Source organism: Cajanus cajan, chromosome 8 (assembly GCF_000230855.2).
Source record: "Cajanus cajan strain Asha chromosome 8, NIPB_CcT2T_4, whole genome shotgun sequence".
Taxonomy (NCBI): Eukaryota; Viridiplantae; Streptophyta; class Magnoliopsida; order Fabales; family Fabaceae; genus Cajanus; species Cajanus cajan.
Genome location: NC_138524.1, coordinates 5,685,897 through 5,705,871, shown reverse-complemented (window position 1 = coordinate 5,705,871; position 19,975 = coordinate 5,685,897). Strand labels below are relative to the sequence as shown.

At 31.1% G+C, this 19,975-nt stretch overlaps 2 protein-coding genes across 4 annotated transcripts; both read left to right on the top strand.

Moving 5' to 3' along the window:
• The first annotated feature begins 301 nt into the window (after positions 1-301).
• LOC109797317 (uncharacterized) lies at positions 302-6,771 on the top strand. Of its 2 annotated transcripts, none has more exons than XM_020357323.2 (13): positions 302-396; positions 624-1,126; positions 2,367-2,569; positions 2,655-2,852; positions 3,086-3,157; positions 3,470-3,565; positions 3,887-3,966; positions 4,121-4,196; positions 4,394-4,604; positions 4,695-4,891; positions 5,372-5,471; positions 5,727-5,816; positions 5,929-6,771. In XM_020357323.2, coding segments are annotated over exons 1-13 (2,562 nt in total). In that variant the 5' UTR covers positions 302-394; the 3' UTR covers positions 6,663-6,771. The 2 variants fall into 2 exon arrangements, with proteins under 2 accessions (XP_020212912.2, XP_020212913.2); XM_020357324.2 differs by having other exon boundaries at positions 311-410.
• A 2,799-nt stretch (positions 6,772-9,570) lies between these two features.
• On the top strand, positions 9,571-16,812 carry LOC109797320 (uncharacterized). 2 transcript variants are annotated; one of them, XM_083062668.1, is made up of 13 exons: positions 9,571-9,734; positions 9,927-10,411; positions 11,468-11,670; positions 11,756-11,953; positions 12,147-12,218; positions 12,442-12,537; positions 13,200-13,279; positions 13,448-13,526; positions 13,743-13,953; positions 14,044-14,240; positions 15,455-15,554; positions 15,779-15,868; positions 15,987-16,812. In XM_083062668.1, exons 2-13 carry the CDS (start codon positions 9,931-9,933, stop codon positions 16,718-16,720), a joined length of 2,541 nt encoding a protein of 846 aa, XP_082918794.1. In that variant the 5' UTR covers positions 9,571-9,734; positions 9,927-9,930; the 3' UTR covers positions 16,721-16,812. The 2 variants fall into 2 exon arrangements, with proteins under 2 accessions (XP_082918794.1, XP_082918795.1); XM_083062669.1 differs by lacking the exon at positions 9,571-9,734 and having other exon boundaries at positions 9,789-10,411.
• The last annotated feature ends 3,163 nt before the right edge of the window (positions 16,813-19,975 follow it).

The following is a 19,975-nucleotide window of genomic DNA, read 5'->3' as shown; positions in this document are numbered from 1 at the left end:
GTTCATCCTTGAGTCATTGCTTATGTTTAGATGTCTTATCTCTTTCTATCTCTACTTTTTTTCCTAGTTGCTACCTAAGACAACATGTTTTCTAGTGTCCATGCATTCTAACACCCTTTTCTCTCTCCAGCTGACATAATTCAGGATAACGTACAAAACTAGCTTAGGAAAGGAGATTATTTTCCAAATCCAAACCTTACCTTTCACGAGATGAGTTTAAGCCTCACTTCATTGTCTGCACCAGCACTTCACTCCAAATTGGTCTTTGTTTTCTAGTGCCTATATATATTCTCCCTCGCATGTCTTTTCTCGTAAGTATCTCCTCCTCTGCCTCTCTCATTTTATGTTCTACACTCTCTTACTCTAGTCAATTTTCAGCCTTCACTTTCTCTTCATGTAAGATATCCAAAGTAATTCTCTTCATTTGTGTGTTTTTATTTTTATCAAATTTGTTTTCCAACTTCCAAGTCTAATTGGTTTTAGACTTTAGAGTTTGACTTTCAGCTCCACTTGCACTGAGTTTGTCTGCTGATAATGTTTATTTTATTTTATTTTTTTGGTTCCTGCTAATTGGTTTGGTTTAAGATTATTTAACTTTGTTGGTTTGGCATTGGATTTCTCAGGAGGATGGAGGCTTTTGTGTTTGTGTTCATGTCCCTTATGTTGTGTGGTTGTGCTGTTAGTAAAGAGTGCACAAACATTCCTACACAGTCTCACACATTAAGGTTCGAGTTATTGGCATCCAAGAATGAAACGTGGAAGGCAGAGATGATGTCTCACTACCATTTGACGCCAACGGATGAGTCTGCATGGGCTGATTTGCTGCCAAGGAAGTTGTTGACGGAACAACACCAAAATGAATGGGGGGCTATGTATAGGGAAATTAAGAACATGGGTGTGTTCAATGCACCTCAAGGCTTTCTTAAAGAAGTGCCTCTTCAGGATGTAAGGTTGCATGAGGATTCCATCCATGGTAGAGCACAACAGACAAATTTGGAGTATCTGTTGATGTTGGATGTTGATCGTTTGCTTTGGAGCTTCAGGAAGACAGCTGGTCTAGCCACTCCTGGGAAACCTTATGGAGGGTGGGAAGATCCAAATAATGAGCTCAGGGGTCATTTTGTTGGTTAGTTTTTTTTTTTTTTTTTTTATTAATCATCTTAACTGTTACATTTTTTGTTTGCCAAATTGCCATATTTAACTTGTGCCCGCAGTTTAATTAACACCCTTTGTTTATATTCAACTCTTACTTGATAATGAATTCTTAGTTGCAAGGGAATTAGGAGGAGGATCCGGATTCGCTGTATTTATTTTTCTATGCATTCACACGTTCAACAATTTAGAACGTTGAATGAAGATCGGAATGAAGGGGTGTGCAAGAAAACTGAACCGATTCAAAACTGGATCAAACCGGTTTCTAAAAACCGAACCTTTCTGACAAAAAATGGAACCAAAGTACCAAGTCACGCTGTAAAAACGGTTTGGTTAACTAGACCACTTTTATAATGTAGTGCAATTCTGTTCCTTTTTTTTTTATAAATCAATTTAAAAAAAATTGATCCATTAAAAAAATCCACTTTTATAGAAAAAACAGTTCTGTAAATCGAATCATTTTTGTAAAGTGGAAATTTGGTACGGTTTGGTTTTCTGAAAACCGAACCGAGAGTAGCCACAGATCGGATAACTCATGTTTTATCGTTGGTAAATCAACGTTAAAAGACAAGTACATAATTTGAGCTATTTGGTCTTCATCCAACAATTACAGTTGCATGAAAGTAGACTATACTGAATCGGATTCCTAAGGAGGAAGGGCCTAAAATGCCGTCAAATGTTAATAACTTAGTAATTGTTTGTTTACATTCTAAGATTCAAAAGGGCATAACCGATCAAGTCTCTTTTTCTTGTAATGCTTTTTCCATTACTTTGCTTAGAAATTTATACTCAGAGCTGAGGCACAGGGAAAGATTTTCATGAAAATCTAGTATTGAGCCATTTGTTTGAATAAAAATTGCAGTCATATTTTAACAATATTTCGTGGTTGATGGTTTGCTATCTACAAGCAACCACAGATGTTTTCAAGCTTTGTAAAACTTGCATTTCTATATGCAATGTTTTCTCTAAAGGATCCCTTGGACTCCATCTATTTCAAGTACTAATTGTATTTACTTGGTTTGAGGTTTGTTCCTAACTTCTGAAATCTTCTTCACACACTAATATGTTGACGCACAAATTAATGCATGTTTGGTTCTCCAAAGGACTTTAGTGGTTTTGCTCTATCGAACACACTACCCCTGGCTGCAACTTTTAGCCTCTACAATTCTCTTTTCAAAGTAAATTTATGATTGTTCATTTTTTACACTGTGAAGGGCATTACTTGAGTGCATCAGCTCTATCGTGGGCAGCCACACAGAATGATACCCTGAAGCAGAAAATATCATCCCTTGTTGCTGGTCTGTCTGCCTGTCAGGAGAAACTTGGAACTGGATATCTTTCTGCATTTCCATCTGAGCTCTTTGATCGATTTGAAGCTGTTCGACCTGTTTGGGCTCCCTATTATACCATTCACAAGGTACAATCCAAAGTGGATTTTGATGATGCAAGTGTTTTTGACCTTATGTTGTGGTTGTGGGATTTCAACTATTTTTCTTTGACAGATCTTGGCTGGTCTCTTGGATCAATATACTTTTGCTGGAAACCCCCAAGCTCTAAAAATTGTAACATGGATGGTTGATTACTTCTACAAGAGAGTGCAGAATGTAATAACAAAGTACACATTAAATAGACACTATGAATCACTGAATGAGGAAACTGGAGGAATGAATGATGTCCTATACAGACTATATAGCATAACTGTAAGTTAACTGGTTTGTGTAATATCTTTAACTCTTTTGTTGCATTGTTTGTTTGCATGATGTTCTTGAATTGACTTTTTGATTTAAGCATAAACATTATTCTACTGCATAATGAGATATTATTTTATAAGCATTGGCTTACTTGTTATAAATTTCATGATTATAGTCCAAGGTACCTAGTTAATGTTGTAAACATCAATTCGAAAGTAAAGTTGTCATGTTCTTCTTTGCAGGGGGATTCTAAGCATCTATTGTTGGCTCACCTTTTTGACAAGCCGTGCTTTCTAGGGTTGCTTGCAGTGCAGGTAGTGACTAAAATATTCTTTATTACAAAAATAGCCCTATATTGTTGTGGTTGTAAGTTTCTAGAGGTTGCAGACTTGCAATTGTCTTTCGAATTATTTTTTAATCAGTTATAGTGGCGTTGTAACTATTGTTAGCTTTTGCATACAATATATAATTAGGTAAATTATTTGTAATGTTGTGCTGACCTCCAAATGAAACAATTATATATTTTAATGTTGAACTTAGGCCTTTATATCCTATTCCATAAATTGTATCTAATTTTAAGTTAAGAGGGCCAAGAATTAACTTTAAAATTCTCTTTTCTCGTGTAGGCTAATGACATAGCTGATTTTCATGCTAATACGCATATTCCAATTGTTGTTGGATCTCAAAAGCGGTATGAAATCACAGGCGATCCACTTTATAAGGTGAACTGCTTCACTCACTTTGCAGATTACTGATCTGTATTTCATTAAGTTCGAATGGAATTGTGTTTATTTTGCTATTTATTGATGTAATATTATATATTTACTTTTGAATTTTTAAATGTAATATTATATTTGCAAGAAATGCAAGTCAACCTTGTGTCTTCCATGAAGAATACCCGTCATTCAAAAATGAAACTTCAAATTACGTCTCTATTCATAGGATTTGTTTGTTTGATCCCCTGTATTGTGTATGTTTTGTATAGTTTTACTTGTCATGCCTTTCTAGTTTCTGACATTTGTTATTGTTTATTGGTGTATTAGGAAATTGGAACATTCTTTATGGACCTCGTAAACTCTTCTCACAGCTATGCAACTGGAGGAACATCAGCCGGCGAGTTCTGGTATTCAGATGTTGCATTTTTTAATTTTTATTTTTTCATGTGCATTCTTTTTTTGTTACAAGGACATCAACTAGATAGCATTTGTGTGTTCCTTATTAGTTGATAACCAATTCTAGATTTCTATCTTAAGTCCTTTTCTTCAATTCTTGCGCAGGGTTGATCCCAAGAGATTAGCAGACACTTTAGGAACAGAGAATGAAGAATCATGCGCAACTTATAATATGTTGAAGGTACACCCAATCATTCATCATTTAATTAAACTTGTCATGTAATGCTTGGGAAGTTATACATGTGTATGTAAATGTATTCAAATCAGAAGAGAGATTCACATGGTAATTCATCACTACATATTCATGATTTATGTCTGTATATGTTTATGTGACTGATTGTTTTCATTGTCTTACCACTCAAAATAAAATGATTTCAGGTTTCGCGCCACCTGTTTAGATGGACCAAAGAAATCTCTTATGCAGACTATTATGAACGTGCCTTAACCAATGGTGTTCTCAGCATTCAAAGAGGAACAGATCCTGGAGTGATGATTTATATGCTTCCACTGGGTCGTGGGGTTTCCAAGGCTAAATCTTATCATAGTTGGGGAACACCGTTTAACGATTTCTGGTGCTGCTATGGGACAGGTATACCATTGTACTATTGTTTATATACTTTAGAAACTGCATAATACTCTCATCAGTCATTTATTATAAATTTCTTTATCTGTTTATTAGGAATTGAATCATTCTCAAAGCTGGGGGATTCTATCTATTTCGAAGAGGAAGGAAAAAGTCCAACACTTTACATCATTCAGTACGTATCAAGCTCATTTAATTGGAAATCTGGCAAAATTTTGATCAATCAGACAGTTGTTCCAGCTGCTTCATGGGATCCTTACCTACGAGTGACATTTACATTTTCTCCTGTCGAGGTAACTGTGACATTGTTTTATGGGCTATGACATTTCATTTTAGCTAAATACATGATCTTATATACCTTTAAGAGTAATCATCCTCATCTGCTTTTGGGGATAAGGAGCACAGTGTGATGTGGGCTTGTAGTGTTGTGTTGGACCTCACGCCAACCCCCAAACAGAACTGGGAGGTTAAGGTTATTCTGAGCTTGTCACGGGCCTAATTTAAGTAGAGCAGGAACAATAACAAAATTGAATATCTAAACTAGATTATGAAAATTTGGCGACTTAGATTTGTTTTAATTTTTTAATTGCTAAACGAATCAACTAAAGAATAATGGATAGGGTACAATATGTTCTAAGGAAACGTGATGAATTTGTGTCACTTACAATGCCATTTTTTAAACATTATTTGAGAAGATACCAACATGATGTGAAATGTAAGATTCTCTGCATTTTTGTTCTACAACCTAAGTTTTCAAGTCTTTAATTTTGCAGAGTACTTTGTCTACATTAAACTTTAGACTACCAAGTTGGACTCGTCTGGATGGTGCCAAGGGAACATTAAATGCTGAAAATTTATCTCTGCCAACTCCAGGTATGAATCTCTCTTTACTTCCTTTTTATTATCCAAAAGCAGATATTTGCTATTTATCTGATTTTATACATACACACTAGTAGCAAGAATGCTTGACCCCCAGAAAATAGGTTCTTTTACAGCATATATATATATATATATATATATATATATATATATATATATATATATATATATATATATATTTGTGTTTTTTTAAAACAGAATAAATCAACACTTGAAACATTGTAATGTTTTATTTTTTTTGGCTATTAGGGAACTTTTTGACAATCACAAGACAATGGAATGCTAGTGATCAGTTGACCCTTCAGCTGCCCCTTACCACAAGAACAGAAGCCATAAAAGGTAGCTTCACAAGATAATCCATGCGTGTTGAATACTAGTATTCTTCTGACAGCATATATTTCTAACAAAAGAATTGGTCATATTACTGATAGTGGTTTTGAACTTAATCCAGATGACAGGCCTAAATATGCATCAGTTCAAGCAATTCTGTATGGTCCTTATCTTCTGGCCGGTCATTCAAACGATACGGATTGGGACCTTAAAGCCGGGGCCAACAATGCAAACTGGATTACTCCTATTCCTGCCACTTATAATAGTCAACTTGTTTCTTTATTCCAAGACATTGGAAAGGTAACTTTTGTTTTGGCAAATTCAAACCAATCTCTTGCAAAGCAAAAATTGCCTAAAGCTGGCACTGATTCGGCTGTTCAAGCAACCTTTAGGCTTGTCCCACAAGAATCTTCCCCAAAATTTTCAACATTGGCAGATGCTAAAGATAGACCAGTGATTTTAGAACCATTTGATCTTCCTGGCATGAATGTGATTCACCAAGGAGCAGACAAACCTCTTCTCATTGCAGATTCATCCAATGGTGGGCCATCTTCTGTTTTTCTTGTGGTACCAGGATTGGATGGTAGAAATGAAACCATATCTTTAGAATCCCAAAGCAACAAGGGCTGTTACATATATAGTGGTGTGAGCTCTAATGCAGGAGTTAAGCTCAGTTGCCAATCTAATTCTGATGCTACTTTTAAGCAAGCAACAAGCTTTGTTTCTCGTCAAGGATTGAGCCAATACCATCCTATCAGTTTTGTGGCTAAAGGGGCAAAGAGGAATTTTCTTTTGGAGCCATTATTCTCATTCAGAGATGAGTACTACACAGTTTATTTCAATATTCAAGGTTGATACATCAATTAAAATAATCAGTGTAGTGAGCTTGGTCTATACATGCTCAAGGAATCGATATTCAATTGTAGAAAGAATTGTTGGTGAATAATATATCTTCCTTTGTTCAGTGTTGTTATTCAATTGTGGAAGTCAGCTGCATAAGGTGAAGATAGACTAAAATTAAATTAAGAAATGAAAATGAATAATTTAGAGTTTTTATTAATAATTTTGTATTCATTCTATTATAAGAAAAAGATGAACTTGAATAGAATAAATAGAGAATAAAAGTGGGGAAAGATCCTTTCAAAAAATTAAAAATTAAAAAAGCTAAATAAAAAGCGGGTAGACATGAAAATAAATATATCATTTCAAAGATTTTATTTAGAAAAGATATGCCTTGCAAGATAGAAGACCTATGGTCTTTGATCCATTAGGGCACTTTCATGAATGAATGTAGGATAAATATTTGAATATTCACTCTTGTTAGTAAGAAATATGTCCCATAGGCATTAGCATCATCGGATAAAGTACGTAAATAAATATTGAATAAATTTAAAATTATTATTTCTGGTGAGTCTAATGTTAAATAAAAGATGATTCATTAAATAAATCTATCAAAATTTGTAATTTTAAATAATTTTCCGTTAACACAGTGTGAGAGAAAGAAAGTCATTAACATAATTATTGTTTTAAGAAATTAACATTGAAATTGTGATAAAATCAAATTTATATATAATAAAATTTAAATTTATTATAATAGTAATGGTTGAATTTTAATTAATTTTTATCATTGAAATTAATCCTCTCAAGTGTAATCTCCTTAATTTAGAGAAGTCAAATCTAAAATTAACAAATAATTAAATGAGTAATAGGCTTTGTTAATTAAAATGATACCATTATCAAGTTTATAATAATTATTGTTTTAAGAAATAAATATTAAAAATTGTGATAAAATAAAATTTATATGTAATAAAATTTAAATTTATTATAATATTAATGGTTGAATTTTAATTAATATTTATTATTGTTATTTATCCTCTAAAGGGCAATCTTCTTATTTTAGAGGATTCAAATATAAAATTAGCAAATGATTAAATGAGTGATAGTCTTTGTTTATTAAAATAATATCATCACCAAATTTGTAGTTAGGTATAATTGAATTCGGTCTTCTCAAGTAATGTATCATGTTTAACTTTTGTAAATGAAAAAAAATATATATAATATAATTGAGAAATGAAATTCTTTTAAAAGTAGTCAACTAGATTTGATGATAGAGATTAATAATTGACACGATGATGTATACTTTGCATCAATAAAATAGTTAAAAAATATACAACCTTATATTCTAATATGTATTATTCACTTAATATTTAATTATTTGACCTATCAGTAAATGAATTAAATGTTAAATCACCTAGTGTATAAGTTTTTTTTGATAAATTTTTTTATTATCAATCATCACATAATTGAATGAAATGGGAGATAATGTCCACTTACTTTATATCTATCAAACTTCTAAAAAGATTATTTACGTGTTTAATAAAAAATATTTCCTAACAATTAAAAAAAATGAACAATATTATTTGGTGATTAAAATGGTAAAACCTTATTCTTAAGTATGTGTTTGATGCATCAAAATTTTTATTATCTATATATCCATAAATGAATTTAATGTTAATTTACTTAGTGTTAAAGTTCTATATATTTTTAACTATCAACCGTCACATAATTAAATGAGCAATAATGTTTGTTGATTAAAATGATAGGGTGCTACCTCAAGCTTGTGCTTATTACTCATAAATTTAATTCTATGCTTATCAACACATATGAACATAATATTGATTCACCTAGTTTAAAAGTTTTGTGACTGATCATCTATATCATTATATATATAAAAAAATCATGATAAGTACTTTTCATTTCTATTTTTACATAAATTATTGTCTCCTTTATTTATTCTAGAACTTCCTAAAAACATATTTTTTTTTTTAACTTCTCATTCTTTTCTTTTTTTCAATTTATTTTAAAGCTACAAGAATTGTCCAAAAAAATCATTAAAAAAATATTTTTTAATGCAGTGTATTGCTGGCACGAAATGCTTTTTTTTTATATATAATAAAATGTGTATGATTAGATTTTTTTAACAATGCACTCTCTAATTCATTTTTTTTATCACAAATTATATTATTAATTAAAATTTATTAAAAACTATAAAAGTATGAGAAAAACACTAAATAAAATATGAGAGTATGTTAAAAGAGTGTGTTACTATTATTTTTCTTTATATATATAAATTTTAAAAGTTTAAAATTAAATATAAATAATTAATATTAAAGATGTGAAAATCATACATGAATTAAAAGTGAAGTTAAAAGTATATTTAGTTTTTTTTTTAACAACTTTCAGTTTTAGTCCTTATATTTATATTTTAATTCATTTTCTTATAGTTCTTCTTGCAAAACTTTAAATTTATTAAGCATTAAAAATACATTTATATATAATAATACTTTTAGATATTTCACGTATATGTATATGTGAAAAATTCAAGCTTAAAAAAATAAAAATCTAATAAGAATATATATATAACATAGACGCATCATAATAACATAGAAATATAAAAATATTGTGTCTTCATGAATTTAAGAAAGTAAAGAGATTGATATTATTTTTATTTATAGATAATATAAAGTAATTTATGATGAGAAATTGAGAATGATTTATTACTTTTATTTTAGTTTTAGTAATGTCTAGGAAATATGTTCTTAGTTTGGGTTTGTACAATCATAATTATATATGTATTATGTTTACGAATTTTTATATATGTCTAAATATGTATCTTATATGTATTGTATATCTAAATATTTTAGATTTTACAATAATGTATGACCAAGACCATATCGAATAAAATTATCGTATGTGTGCATCATAGCTCTAAAGTGTAAACTGCAGACGGTTGAGGAGAAAGTGCGCGTCATTGACTACCGCACTCCAACCTCTTTTCTTTTCTATATATATTTCTCCTCAAATCTCTATGCTATCTTAACTGTTCCCCTTCAACTCCTCACTTTCTCTTCATTTCGGTTATCCAAGGTTACTCCCTTATATATTTTTTTAATTTAATTTTGTTTTCTATTCAGTTTGTTATTGAGTTCCAATTCTAATTGCTTGTACTTGTAGCCTCTTTGGAGGTTATCTGTTGATTAGTGTTTGACGCTTCCTTGTACCAGCATTTGTTTGGTTTAAGGTTCTTTAATTATGTTGGTTTGGTTTTGAATTTCTCAGCACAATGGAGATTCTTGTGTCTGTGTTGGTGGCCCTTGTGCTGTGCGATTATGCTGCGTGCAAGGAGTGCACAAACACTCCTACGCAATCACACACGCTCAGGTACGAGGTATTGGCATCCAATGAGGTGTTCTCTCACTACCATTTGACGCCAACGGATGAATCTGCTTGGAATGATTTGATGCCTAGGAAGTTTTTGACAGAACAACACCAAAATGAATGGGGGGCTATGTATAGGGAAATTAAGAACATGGGTGTGTTCAATGCACCTCAAGGCTTTCTCAAAGAAGTGCCTCTTCAGGATGTGAGGTTGCATGAGGATTCCATCCATGGTAGAGCACAGCAGACGAATTTGGAGTATCTGTTGATGTTGGATGTTGATAGTTTGCTTTGGAGCTTCAGGAAGACAGCTGGTCTAGCCACTCCTGGGAAACCTTATGGAGGGTGGGAAGCTCCAAATATTGAGCTCAGGGGTCATTTTGTTGGTTAGTCTTTTTTTTCATTAATCATGATGATTTTTTTTCTTAATTGTACTTTTTGGTTCTCTTATTAATGTCATTTCGCGAATTTGATCTATTATAATTACACAATTTTGGTCCATTTGTTAACTTAGTGTGTGTTTGTATCACAGTTTGGTCATCCATTGCACACATTTCTAGGCACTAAATGTGACTGCAAGATATTATTGGATCCACGTTGAACGGATATTCAAATATATCATACATTCAACATGTAATGGAATTGCTTATGTGACACTCTCCTGCATTGTCATGTCAATATTTCTGTTAAATATTGGATATCAAGTTAAACGATGGTCTAAACTTGCACAATATAAATAGTAAGGATCAAATCGTAAAACGAAAAAACAAATAGAGGGACCAACTTCACAAAATAATGATAGTAAAAGAAACAAAAGTGCAATTATGCCCTTTTTATGCATATCTAACTTGTGTCCTCAGTTTAATGCTCTTTTTTTATACTTAGCTCGTACTTGCTAATGAATTCTTAGTTGCTAGGGAATAGGAAGGAATGGCCTAAAATACAATCCAAGTGTAATAACATTGTAATTGGTTGCTTTCATTCTATGATTCAAAAGGGAATAATTGCACATGTCTCTTTTTCTTGTAATGCTTTTTCCATTGCTTTGCTTGGATTTTTATACTCAGAGCTCAGAGAAGATTGAACTATTTATTTGATCTAAAATTTCAGTTATATTTAGACAATATTTCGTAGTTGATGTTTTGCTATCTACAAACAGCAACAAATGTTTTCAAGCTTTCTAAAGCTTGTCTTTCTATATGTAAGGTTTTCTCTAAAGGATCCCTTGGACTCCATGTATCTCAAGTATTAATTGCATTTACTTGGTTTGACGTTTGTTTATAAATATCCCTCAAATCGGATATGTTGACACTCTAATGCATGTTTTGTTATCCCTGGGATTTTGGCAATCCTGCATCTAGCACGCGTGTAGCCTGCAAATTTTGGCCTCTGCTATTCACTTTTTAAAGTTAATTTATGATTTTTTTTTTGACGCTGTGAAGGGCATTACTTGAGCGCATCAGCTCTAATGTGGGCCAGCACACAAAATGATAGCCTGAAACAGAAAATGTCATCTCTTGTTGCTGGTCTGTCTGCCTGTCAGGTGAAAATTGGAACTGGATATCTATCTGCATTTCCATCTGAGTTCTTTGATCGATTTGAAGCTATTCGACCTGTTTGGGCTCCCTATTATACCATTCACAAGGTACAATCCAAAGTGGATTTTGATAATGCAAGTGCTTTTGACCGTATGTTGTGGTTGTGGGATTTCAACTATTCTGCTTTGACAGATCTTAGCTGGTCTCTTGGATCAATATACTTTTGCTGGAAACCCCCAAGCTCTAAAAATTGTAACATGGATGGTTGATTACTTCTACAACAGAGTGCAGAATGTAATAACAAAGTACACAGTAAATAGACACTATCAATCACTGAATGAGGAAACTGGAGGAATGAATGATGTCCTATACAGATTATACAGCATAACGGTAAGATAACTGGTTTGTGTAATTTTTTAACTCTATTGTTGTGTTGTTTGTTTTCATGTTCTCGAATTGACTTTTTGATTTAAGCATAATGAGATATTATTTTATAAGCATTGGCTTACTTGTAGTAATTTTGGTAGATAGTTAATGTTGTAACTTCAATTCGGTTGTAAAGTTGTCATGTTTTTCTTTGCAGGGAGATTCTAAGCATCTATTGTTGGCTCACCTTTTTGACAAGCCGTGCTTTTTGGGGTTGCTTGCAGTGCAGGTGGTGACATAAATATTCTTTATGACAGCATTGCTATTTAGTTCACATAGTCTTATATTGCTTGCACTACTTGAATGTTAATCTTGTCCTGATCTCCAAATGAAACAATTATATATTTAAATGTTGAACTTAGGCCTTTTTATTCTAGTCTAGAAATTGTATATCTAATAATTTTTAAGTCAAGGCTCAAGAATTAATTTTAAAATTCTCTTTAATTATGTAGGCTAATGACATAGCTGATTTTCATGCTAATACACATATCCCAATTGTTGTTGGATCTCAATTGCGATATGAAATCACAGGCGATCCACTTTATAAGGTGATTTGCTTCACTCACGTTGTAGATTACTAATATATATTTCATTAAATTTGAATGGAATTGTATTTAAATTGTGCCTTTTATTTGTTTAATATTATTTACTTAATTTTTGAAATTTTCATATATGATTTACACAGTTTATTATGATATGTTTTTACCAATCTAGCATAAGTAGTCAATGGCATGCAAAATTAACAGGTTCACTTGGTAATGTAGCTTGAGGACAATAAAAACAACTCCATCTATATGTATGGGCATTCAGTCTTTCACAGTTTGGGAAGTATACTTGCATAGATAGAAACAAAATACTCTAATTGTCCTCTGTCTCATATTTTTAATTTAGTAACTACTTGGTTCATGCTTAAATTTTTCATCTCTATCTGGAATGTTTCTGTCCTTCCTTTTAGTTTTCACTTTTGGCCTACATTTTAAAATTTTTCTTATGTTGCTGTATAGCCTGTATTGCATACTATTTTTTGTATGCTATATTTCTGTCATTCAAACTTCAAATTACATGTCTATTCATAGCATTTGTTTGATTCTTCCCCTTTTTTGGGTATGTTTTGTATAGTTGTATAGGAAGTAATCATTAAGCCCAGTACAACTCACCATTTGTCATGCCTTTCAACTTTTTGAGATTTGTTTGTGTTTATTGGTTTTAGGAAATTGGAACATTCTTTATGAACCTCATAAACTCATCTCACAGCTATGCAACTGGAGGCACATCAGTCGATGAGTTTTGGTATAAAGATGTCAGCATTTTTAGTTTCAGTTTGTTCATATGCATTTGAAATTATTCACTGAATTATTGTTTTCTACAAGGGCATCAATCAAATATGTTTTGTTTCTTTATAAGTTGATAACCAATTCAAGATTTCCTTCATAACTCCTTTCTTCAATTTTTGCATAGGAGTGAACCAAAGAGAATAGCAGATTACTTAAAAAAGACAGAGAACCAAGAATCTTGCACAACTTATAATATGTTGAAGGTATATACAGCCAATTCTTCTTCATTTTATTATTTCGTCATGTAATGCTAGGGAAGTTAAAAATGTGTATATACATTTTTCATTGATATTTAAACTGTCAAAAGAGAGAGCTTATTTTCACATGGGAATTCATCACTACATGTTCATGATTTATGACTGTATTTGTGTTTGTGATTGTTTTCATTGTCTTGGCAAACAAAAATAAAATGATTTCAGGTTTCCCGCCACCTGTTTAGATGGACCAAAGAAGTCTCTTATGCAGACTATTATGAACGTGCCTTAACCAATGGTATTCTCGGCATTCAAAGGGGAACAGATCCTGGAGTGATGATTTATATGCTTCCATTAGGTCTTGGGGTTTCCAAGGCTAAAACTTATCACAGTTGGGGAACACCGTTTAACGATTTCTGGTGCTGCTATGGAACAGGTATGATTTGTTTTGTCTATATATTTTAGAAACTGGATCAAACTGCACTGTATTCTTTCATCAGTCATTTATTCTTTTTCTGTTTATTAGGAATTGAATCATTCTCAAAGCTGGGGGATTCTATCTATTTTGAAGAGGAAGGAAAAAATCCTACACTTTACATCATTCAGTACATATCAAGCTCATTTAATTGGAAATCTGGCAAAATTTTGATCAATCAGACAGTTGTTCCAGCTGCTTCATGGGATCCTTACCTACGAGTGACATTTACGTTTTATCCTATTGAGGTAGCTGTTACATTATTTTATGGGATTTGACATCTCATTTTGCTAAATATTGATCTTTTCTTGGATACATTTTAAAGTGAGCATCCAAATAATTTGGGCAAGATTTGGTCTATTTTTGTTCTAAACCCTTCTGCACTAATAATTATTAATTTAATTTTTCAAATACCAAGTCCTTTGTCATTTTTTTTTATTTTGTTACGGAAATCACTTTATGATCAAATGATCAATGTATCAAGTTCATCTGAGATGTGAAAAAGAATTCATAGTGTCTAGGAATAGTCTAGTAATAGTAATTTCACACCTCACCTTTCTTCATTTTGTTGATGGAGTTTGCTGGTATAACTAGCTCAATGATACAAATGATCTTTCTTTTGTTTGAATTTTAATCTATATCATCATTTTGACCTCCACCCTTATCTTGAGTATACTTGAAAATTGCACAGAACTGCCTAATCAAGGTGGTTATTAGGTTACGATAGGTTCATTATATCATAACTGATCCAGTCGAACCTATATGCTCCCCAGTCTCCTGGATCTGCTTTAGGTGGTAAAGAGACCAAGAATGTTGGTCCATGAAATAAGTGAAGGTATCCAGTATCTACAAAGGAACTCAAACGTTGCAATTGGTTTGTGTAACCAGCAGGGTAGCATGTTGTGGAAAGAAAGTCTATTTGGTGGTGTGGTGTAGGTGTCCTATATATAGGACTTGGGTGTGAGTGAGTTACAGTCCTGACATCTGAGTGCAGCCATGAAACATTTCTAGCATAAAGTGAGTCCAGTAACTATCGAGTATTCTGGAACCCTTAGGATGGAAGGTCTGAACCAGTGGCTTGGATTCCTTGCTTTAGGGCGTAAGGAATGTTGTGTGATGTTGGCTTCCAGTGGTGTATTGGGCAATAGATTATTTGTCCCCCAGCCTCAAAACAGAAGTTGGTGGCTGAGACTTATTCTAAGCTTGTCATTTTGGGCCTATTTGAGGCAGATCTGGAACAATAACAAAATTGAATATCGAAACTAGATTATGATAATAGAGTGACTTAGATTTATTTTAAAGGATAATGGATAGGGTACATATCTTCTAATGAAACGTGATGAATTTGTGTGACTTACAATGCCATTTTTAAAACTTTTAGAAGAGACCAACAGTATATGAAATGTAAGACCCTTTCCATTTTTCTTCTCCAACCTAAGTTTCCAAATCTTTACTTCTGCAGAATACTTTGTCTACATTGAACTTTCGACTCCCAACTTGGACTTGTCTGGATGGTGCTAAGGTGATACTAAATGCTGAAACTCTATCTCTGCCAACTCCAGGTGTGAATATCTCTCTACTTATGTTATCCAAAAGCAGCAATTCTGCCATTTAACTGATTTTACACAAATACACATTTGTTGCTTGAATGCTAGACCACCAAAAGATAAATTTCTTTTGCAGCAAATACACACACTAATAAACTATATATACTTGTGTATTTTTTTTTTAACAGAAAAATTAACACTTAAAACTTTGAAGTAAGGTTTTATTTTGTGGCCTCTAGGAAATTTTTTGTCAATCAAAAGAGAATGGAGTGCTAGTGACAGGCTGACCCTTCAGCTGCCCCTTACCTTAAGAACAGAAGCCATAAAAGGTACCTTCATAAGATAATCCTTGCATGTTGATTACTAGTATTCTTCTGTCAGAGCATATATATTTCTAACATAAAATTTGGTTACATTATTAATTGTGTTTTTAAACTAAAAATCCAGATGACAGGCCTGAATATGCATCTATTCAAGCAATTCTTTATGGTCCTTATCTTCTTGCTGGTCATACAAACGGTGGTGATTGGGACCTTAAAGCTGGGGCTAACCATGCTGACTGGATTGTTCCCATTCCTGCAAGTTACAATAGACAACTCGTTTCTTTTTCCCAAGACCTTGAAGATTCAACTTATGTTCTGGCAAATTCAAACCATTCACTTGCAATGCAAAAATTGCCTGAATCTGGCACTGATTTGGCTCTTCAGGCTACCTTTAGGCTTGTCCTAGAAGAATCTTTCTCAAAGTTTTCAATATTGGCAAATGCTAATGGTAGATCAGTGATGTTAGAACCATTTGACCTTCCTGGAATGAATGTGATTGACCAAGGAGCAGACGAACCTCTTCTCATTGTAGATTCTTCCAATGGTGGGCCATCTTCTGTTTTTCTTGTGGTACCAGGATTGGATGGTAGAAACGAAACCATATCTTTAGAATCCCAAAGCAACAAGGGCTGTTATGTGTATAGTGGTATTAGCTCTAATGCAGGAGTCAAGCTCAGTTGCAAATCTGATTCTGATGCTACTTTTAATCAAGCAACAAGCTTTGTTACTCGGGAAGGATTGAGCCGATACAATCCTATCAGTTTTGTGGCTAAAGGAGCAAACAGGAATTTTCTTTTGGAGCCATTATTCTCATTCAGAGATGAGCATTATACAGTTTATTTTAGCATTCAAGGTTGATGATATGAGTTTTTCTTTCCCCTTAAAATAAACAGTATAATAAGTTTTGTACAAAGGTTCAACATTCAATTACAGAAATAATAGTTAGTGAATATCTTCTTGCGTTTGGTTGTGTTATTAAATGGATACTCAGTGATAATCAGAATTGGTAAATTGGAAGTCAGTTGCAGTAACTAACCTTTCTATATTCATTTTATATGAAAGAAAATATTAAACTATCACTCTCTCCCCTAAATACTCCATATATTATATTGTTGTAATTATATAAGTAGCTCCTAAAGTTAGAAATTATGTTATATAGTCTTTCAAGTATAGGAAAATTTCTTCAAATTAGTCTCTCAATGTTGATAAATATATCAATCCAAGGACGAAATTGATTCTTTATTAAAAAAAGAAAAGAACAGATGGGAAAGAGAAGTGGTGATGTATATCACCTATTCAATGTAGCTGTTTTGGTTAATAATATCAAAAATTAGTAACCAAGTACTATATAATATTAATTAAAGGGGTACCTAATTTCTTAGAAAAATAAGATTCATATTATAAAATATTTTCATTAAGGTGAATCTTTTAAATAGGTAATTAGCATTTAATAGCAAAAATCTGATTTCTAAGTATTTATTAGTTTGAAGGCAACAAAAAGAATATAAAAAAAATATTAAAAAAAAACTATGACAAATTCATTTGTCGAAAAAAATATTTTTAAATCACATGATTCTTTGTTTTACTCTTAAAAATAGTACATTGTTTATTTCCTTATCTCTTTAATTTCATTCTTTAATATTTTTACAACATTCATTTTAGAAATATTATTCATGTCAAACTCTATTATCATGCATATTTGTTCGACATTTAATATCAACAATATTAAAGAATCACTTTACATATTAAAGAATCATCCTAGATTCCAATATTGATACTTTTTTAAGTATATAATATTATATAAAAAAAAACACAAAATAGATATCATACGATGAGTGTATTTATTTGTGTTTAAAACAATAACTACTTAAAAGTAATCTATTTTAAGAGATACTTATATTAATAGAAGCTTTGTTTTGTTTGATACTAATAGAAGCTAATTAGTATTTAGTTACAATTTTGAAAAGTAATTTCTAAAATTCAAATGTTTTTTTTTTATCTCGTTTGGATATCTAGAAGAGGTTCTTTTTATAAAAATTAAAGACTTTAAATAATAAAACACATGGTCTAGATGTAAGTTAAATGGAGAATCATCAACAAAGAGAAAGATGGTAGGAGTTGAATCAGTTACAAAAGAAATAAAATAAAAAGCAATCTGTTTGTTGAAACCTAAATGACACGAATAAGAACAATTATTCTCATATTAATTTGGGCAGTAGATGGGACCAACAGTTGCATTTGCATATGTAGAAACTACTAATAAAATATCAGACAATCTAAAAGCCACTTGCATCTACTTATAGAGTATATTTGTTACTTATCACTTAAATGATAATACATATGGAAAAGAAAAACTTTGATCTTAGAATGCGATATCTCCTTATTTGATAAATATAGTTGTTGTAAATTCAATTCTGCAAAAATTGATTTTGCCTCAGCAAGAAAAAAATCCATATCATACAAACTAAATAAGCAGATAAGAACAAGCTGTACAAAATAAAGTTGGAAAAAAGTAAAAAACCCAGAAGAGGAGGGATTGATCATCATTTCAAATTTTATAAGAGTCTTGAAAACTAGGTCTAGATGCCTTTTTACTCTGTCTTTTCTGATTTGATACATTAAAAAGTTTACTCATGCAACGGTTCTGCTCGTCCGTTTAAATTCGGCCCATCGTCGGTTGAATAATTTGCATTCATTATTAAATAAAAAATTTTGTGGAGAGAAAAAAAAAACATTAAAGAGAAGACAAATATTGTATAGTATGAAAGACGATTGTATAGTGCAATCAGTGAAAGCCATTTAACATTTTCAAGTCACCCTTTCCATTATGCTCCAAAAGATAGACAAGAGTATTACATCTGTTTAGTTAAATTGTAATATTTGTATAACAAAAAAATGACTGAAAGATGGTAACGTGGAATTCAATATCTAGTTTTGTTACTTAAGATTGTAATTAGAAAGAATGTTGGAATTTAATCCTCTAATACATCATCCACCATTTTTCATTTAACACTTTCTAACATACCAAGTATTAATTTTAAAAAAAATTATGAAATTTGTGTAACCTCCCAAACCCCCAAATTAACACCCAAAAATAATGTTATGATAGGATATTAACACCCAAATTTGTTATATGCATGTTTGATGAAGATAATAAGGAAGTCCAACCCCTAAATATATATGATTGTTATTTTTTAAATTTAATTTAGATTTCAAATATTTTTAAAATTTTAGTTTATAGTTGAGTTTTTTAATTATTGAATAAATAATATATCACTAAATACTATTTGGATTTTAAAAAAAAATATTTTTTAATATTTATTAACATTATTGAATTCTATTTAAATAAAAAAAAATTGTCTTTCGAAAATATTATTGAACAATAATATAAATTTTTTTAATATTTTATCTTATGTAATTAATATTTAAATTTATTTAATTGATATTATAAAATAAAATATTTATAAAAGTATTTAAAAAATTATATTAATTAAAATGATTTTGATATTTATAAAACTAAAAATTAAATATATATTAATAATTTTATATGTTGTTGCTATCATTAAAATAAATTTACGTTTATTAAAATATTTTATATAATTATAAAAAAAATAATTTACATAATATTTTATATCATCAATATCAATATATTTATCTAAGGAAATTAATTTTAAAAAAAATTACCAAATAACTTTTAGTTTAAAAGGAGCTTCAAAATTAAACAAAATGAAAATTACCAAACAACTTTTACTTTATTTTTAAAGCTTATTTTGAGCTTAAAATTTATGCTTTTGTTATTTAGTATTTACACTTCTCCAATTTATTAGATACACTCTATCCTTTTTCCTATTACTTAAATAATTTGTCTATTAATTTAATTTTTTTTTCAAACAATCTTTTATATGTACTATTTCAAAAAATTAGTTTTTAAATTATATTATTGTTCTGGAAAATACTTTCTAAAATAATGTGGAGCAACGATCTTACCCTGTCACCCGTGAGCTTCAAGGACCATCCTATACTATACAGTATACATGACAAAAATAATGAGTTTATTTTAGGCCTATTATCACTGCTGCATCTTTGGTCATGGGGTGCAATGTGAAAACCAAA